Source organism: Plasmodium sp. gorilla clade G2, assembly GCF_900097015.1.
Source record: "Plasmodium sp. gorilla clade G2 genome assembly, chromosome: 11".
NCBI lineage: Eukaryota > Apicomplexa > Aconoidasida > Haemosporida > Plasmodiidae > Plasmodium > Plasmodium adleri (nom. inval.).
In genome coordinates this window covers 971,454-977,500 of record NC_041703.1, presented here as the reverse complement: position 1 = coordinate 977,500, position 6,047 = coordinate 971,454, and the positions used below count along the sequence as shown (strand labels likewise).

At 18.4% G+C, this 6,047-nt stretch overlaps 1 protein-coding gene and 1 pseudogene across 1 annotated transcript, besides 1 other annotated feature; both read left to right on the top strand.

Annotated features, from left to right (window-relative positions):
• The window catches only part of PADL01_1126100, a 4,199-nt pseudogene extending 577 nt beyond the window's left edge, over positions 1-3,622 (top strand).
• Positions 1-3,622: part of a sequence feature (conserved Plasmodium protein, unknown function) that runs on past the window's edge.
• A 764-nt stretch (positions 3,623-4,386) lies between these two features.
• PADL01_1126000 (conserved Plasmodium protein, unknown function) lies at positions 4,387-6,040 on the top strand (the record flags this gene model as incomplete). Its single annotated transcript, XM_028682729.1, has 3 exons — positions 4,387-5,320; positions 5,415-5,468; positions 5,802-6,040. The coding sequence occupies 3 exons, from the start codon at positions 4,387-4,389 to the stop codon at positions 6,038-6,040; spliced, it is 1,227 nt and encodes a 408-aa protein (XP_028538978.1).
• Between the last annotated feature and the right edge of the window lie 7 nt (positions 6,041-6,047).

Genomic DNA, 6,047 nt, shown 5'->3' with positions numbered 1-6,047 from the left:
CCATCCTGGTGATAATATATTGAAAAAAATATGATGCTCTACATATCAAAGGAAACAATAATGAAATATGCATATCTCAGATTTATAAAAGATTTAGTAATAAAGATGATGATAATAAAAATATTCTTATACAAATTAATATATACAAAATAAAGAATGTAATAAATTTTTATATAATAATTTTGAATCACATTTAAATTATTTGCATGTATTACCATGTATAGGTTCTCTTATTATAATAAAAGCAATATAAATAATATTATTAACAAAATAATTATAGTTAATTTTTATGAATTCCTTTATTTATTATGATGAATTTACAGTATGTAAATATACATAAAAAAAAAAAAAAAAAGTTAAAAAAATTATCTATGATCAAACAAAAGGACGAAGAAAATGTAAGCAAAGTGGACGACCGTTGTATAGCATCTGAAATGATTAAAGAAATGGATTTTTTAAATAATGGAAATGATGAAAATAATTTAATTGAAGGAATGAATAAAGGGATGGTCGATATGAACTTACAAGAAAAATATGATGAAGATGTTCATAAATATCATTCAAGTGTTTTTTTTTATTTTGATAAGAGTAATAAACATAGTCTAACAAATATACATAGAAATCATAATAATAATTATTGCATTTATGATGAAGATATTAATTTGAATGATATTTTAAAAAATGAAAAAAAAAGCAAGCCCTTGTTTTTTAAGTTTGGGTTATATATTACTTTGAAACTTTTTTTATTTAGAAATAATAATAAAATGATACCAAAATTTAAAAAAAAAAAAAATTCTATAATATTTAATAGAATAACAAAAAAAAAAAAAGAAGATTTCCTTTTTCTTATAAATACTAAAAACTATATGATATGATAAAAATAATATATATTATGGAAAAAATAATGAATATATAATATATATATATATATACATATATATATATATAGTTGCAAAAACTTTGAATTTTTATACTTTTTTTTTTTGTTTTAATTGTAATACCATATTATGATTATAAACGTTATATTGTCACAAATTTTATATGAGAATAAAAAAGCTCAAAAAAAATATATGCATGATAAAAAAATTAATAATATAATTGTGATAAAAAAAATTAATAATATAAATAATAATAAAAAAAAATAATAATATAAATGATAAAAAAATTAATAATATAAATGATAAAAAAAAACAATAATATAAATAATAAAAAAAAATAAAAATATAAATGATAAAAAATATATTATAAATAATAATAATAATTATTATTGTTATTAATATTATGCTTCTATCAATAATTTACATAAAAACAACATTTTTGATGACTTTACATATTCCAACAATTTTCATAGCTTTATATTTATAGTAGAATATAAAAAAAAAATATACAATATAAGAATAAAAAGACAAAAAATGAAACAAACGGATATTTAATTTTTTATGTATGAATTGTTATTAAAAAATAATATTTTTAACGTGACACATCATATGAAATATTTTACAAATTTCTGTGATTTGGTAAAATAAATATAATCATAATTTTTATTTATATAATAAATAAATAAATATATAAATATATATATAAATATATATATAAATATATATATAAATATATATTTATATATATAATATTTTCAATAATGAAAATATTTTCTTTTTCACCTTATATAATCTTGAAGAAGAAAAAAATAAAATTTCTTCAAATGATATAATGGTGAATCAAACAAATAATAAAGAAGAAGAAGAACAACAAAAAAACAAACCAACAAAGAAAAATTCAACTTCCTCATCATGCTTCACATTGAATAATGTTAAAAAAAGAAAAAAATCAGATATCACAAACATTATAGAAGATGAAAATGTGGTAGCTAGCCAAACAGCTATTTCTGATGATAATGAAAATAAAAATATTTCAAAAAATATGAAGAAAAAGAAGGGTAGTAAAAATACAAATCAAATGGGAGAAATAAAAGAAGAGGAGAAGGATATTTTGAAAAAATTAAATGACAATAATAAATCTGATGAGAATGTAAAAGTTTCTGATGGTTACTCAAACGAACAAAGCATAAATGGTAGTAATAATATATATGAATGTAATAGAAGGACTACAAGGAAAAAAAAATTTGTTCATAAAAAATACGATGATAACGATGAAGACGACGACGAAGAAGAAGAATATTATTATGATGATGACGATGATGAGTTGTTTGATGAAAAATGTTTGACAAATGAAATGGCAAATATTAAATTACAAGAAGAAGAAGAAGATTATTTATTTGATGAGGATATGAAAAAATATAAAGATGAAGATATTGTTGAAGAAAATCAAATATTAAATGAAGAATTGTATAGTGAAGATTCAGATTTTTATAATGATGAATTTAACACTGGTAATAAAAAAAAAAAAAGGAAAAGAAGAAAAAAAATGAAAATCCAAAAGAAAGATAGTATTATAAAGGGTGTTCATAAAAATTCTACAAAAATATTAAATAATAATATTATTAATGATACATGTCATAGTAGTCATAATAATAATAATATTAACAGTATACATAATATTAATCGTAGTAATACTAATAGTAGTAATAATAACACTTGTTATAACAGTAACAATGCGATTTCACATAGTAATGCTACTAATAATAATAGTAGCTTTATAAATATTCCAGAAAAAATTAAAAAAAATGAAGATAAAAAAAAAGTAAATCCTCAAGATTGTTATATTAATCTAGGAGATCATCAAAAAGATGTACATTTAAACTTTGATGATTTATCTAAATTAGAAGATAGAGGTGATAAAAACAATCTGTCGAAATATAATAAAGTTATAGAAAAAATAAAACAATGTTTAGATGAAGAAAATGTTTATAATAAAAATACAGAAGAAATTAGCAAAAATATAGTACAAACTGTTATAGATATATATATAAATAAATTAGATATAAAAATGAAATTATTTTCTATATGTAGTAATTTAATGAGAAAAGATAATTCAGAATTACGAAAAAAAATTTTAAATGGTAGTATTACATCTACTAATTTAGCTAATATGGATTCATCAGATTTAGCACCTATTAGTTTACAAAATAAAAGAAGAGAACATGAAAGAAAATATTTTTATGAAAATATTTATTTACGTGAAAATTTAATAGATTTAAAAAAAAAAAGTAATCGAAATGATGAAGAAGAAAATTTATATATTATAAGTAACATATTAAATAAACAACAAAACGATCAAGATATAACACATATTGATATAAATAATTCTAATGATAATGAATTAAATCATTTTAAGAAACAATCTAATGATCATATTTTATCAAATAATCAAAATGATACATATAATATAAATAACGAATATAATACAAACCAATATTATATGGATAATGAAAGCAATCAAATCACTAAAGAAAATATAAATGAAAATATATATGATAAAAAGGAAGAACAAAATATATCTGATTCATATGTCATACCATCAATGGAAAGATATAATTTTCAACAAACGTATAAAAATCTAAAGCAAATTTATGAAACCATGCCAAAATATGCTTCCTCTCCTATTCTAACATTTCTAGATAATTCTTATAATAGGGTCATGACGATAATAGAGACGAGCAGGAATGAGGAAGCATAATAGAAAAAAAAAATATATATGTATGTATATATATATATATATATATATATTTATTTATTAATTTTTTTTTTTTTTTTTTTGTCTTAAATAAAGGAGCAATATTAAAATGTTTATACTCTTATGTATCCTAACTTATATATAATGGAGTGAAGAAAAAAAAGAATTTAGGAGAAAAATTCAGAGAGTTTATATATTCATGGAAAAAATATAATATATATACTACTTTATCAAATGATTTAAATATATTAATATATATAGAAATTTTTTTTTTTTTTTTTTTTTTTTTTTTTTTTTTTTTGAAAAAAAGCGGATGTCTTTTAAGAATCTATTTTACATTTATTTTATTTTTTTTAATTTAAATATACTTTTATGAAATAATAAAAGGATAATATAAATAACAACATTTTTAGAGACACTGTTAAAACTTTTTTTTTATGTACTTTATAAATATTATATATATATATATATTAATTGTTATGATAATATCAATATATATCTATATATTCTTCTCATTCCTTAATTCATATATATTATAGTAGGTGTTCTCTTTTTCGTTTTTCTCCTTCCTCTTCAACATAATAAAATTAACATATATATATATATATATATATATATATATATATATATTTTTATTTATTTATTATTATTTTTGTTGCTTTCTCATTAATATATTATGGCAACCATTGTAGGTTAATATATCAAAAAAAAAAAAAAATACATAACGTTTCTACAAATGTATTATAAACAACTATGAGTGAAATTAATGTAAATTATATAGATGAAATGAAATATGAAGAAAATAAAAATAATAATAATAATAATAATAATGATGATGATATAATTTTTCAAGACACACCTATAGAAGAGGAAGAGAAATTTGTAATATTTCCAGAAAAAGAAAATAATCAAAATATTGATGATAATAATGATGACGATAAAAGTACACACTATTCTTCTATAGACAAAAGTGTACATATTATAAATAATAGTATATGTAACATAAAAAGTAATTTAAAATATATAAAAACTATTATAAATATAAATGAAGCGACACAATCAGATTATACTTTAGAAGATGAAGATATAAATTCATATAAAACTTCAAGTGATACAAGTAGTTTTGTCAAGACATATGATAATATAAATGAAGAGGAATATACTAGAAAAAATAGTAATGGAAATAATTTTGAATTATTATTAAACAACGTTATAAATAGTAAAAAAGAAGAAAAACAATTAGATACCTTAGATATAATTGATGAGTGTATATCTATAGGAAATCTATATAATCGTAAAGACAAAAAGGATAATCAAATAAATGAAGAAAACAAAAATAATAAAATTCACGAAAATCTTATACATAATAATGACAAAAATAATATTATTCTTAATCAAAATATGGTATCAGATGATGTATTAAATATATCTATAGAACAAAAAAATAAAAAAAATTATGATACACCCAAAATTAATAATATAAATAATGATAATAATAATATCAATTCTCAACAATTAGAAAATACATCATCAAATACATCATCAAATACATCATCAAATATATCATCAAATATATCATCAAATATATCATCAAATAATAAACAAAAGGAAACAACCAAATTTTCACTCTTCACAAATTTAAACTTAATTAAGAACCCCAATATACAAGTTTATGATACCAATATAGGTAATCAGAACGATACAATGTATATAAATATAAACAACAAAATATTTAATATATATATATATATAGACATACTTATTTATATTTGACCATTCAGATGAGAAAAATAAGGATTCAAGATGTGAAGCAATTAAAACATATAGCCCACTAGGTTAGTTATATTATAGTTAATAATTAAAAACATACATACATACAAACATATATATATATATATATATATATATATATATATATATTAAATTATAAACATTTGGTGTCTGCATATTTGAAACATTTCCTATAAAATCAATATTTTTTATGTGCCATTAAATATCCCCTTGATTTATATGAAATATATTTATTTGCTACTCTCAAATTTTTTATTGTCTTTTAACATATAAGATATGTTTATTTAAAAAAAAAAAAAAAAAACATATAATTGATATATATATATATATATATATATATATGTGATATTTCATTTTATTTAATTTTTTTCTTTTAGATATTACATTATACAAATTGATAAACTTGTTACCAAATGAAAAAAGAAAAAAACTAGACGACTACTTAAGAATATTTTTTAAAAACAAAGAAAGACTAACTATACTATTGAGAGAGAAGAAGAATCTATCGAATTTTATGATATACACATTTTTTTTTTTATCGTATATCTTTTTTGGATTTGTCATAATTTTCTTGAAACGAATTGTCTATCACATATTTTATGACCAAGACTTATAAAATATAT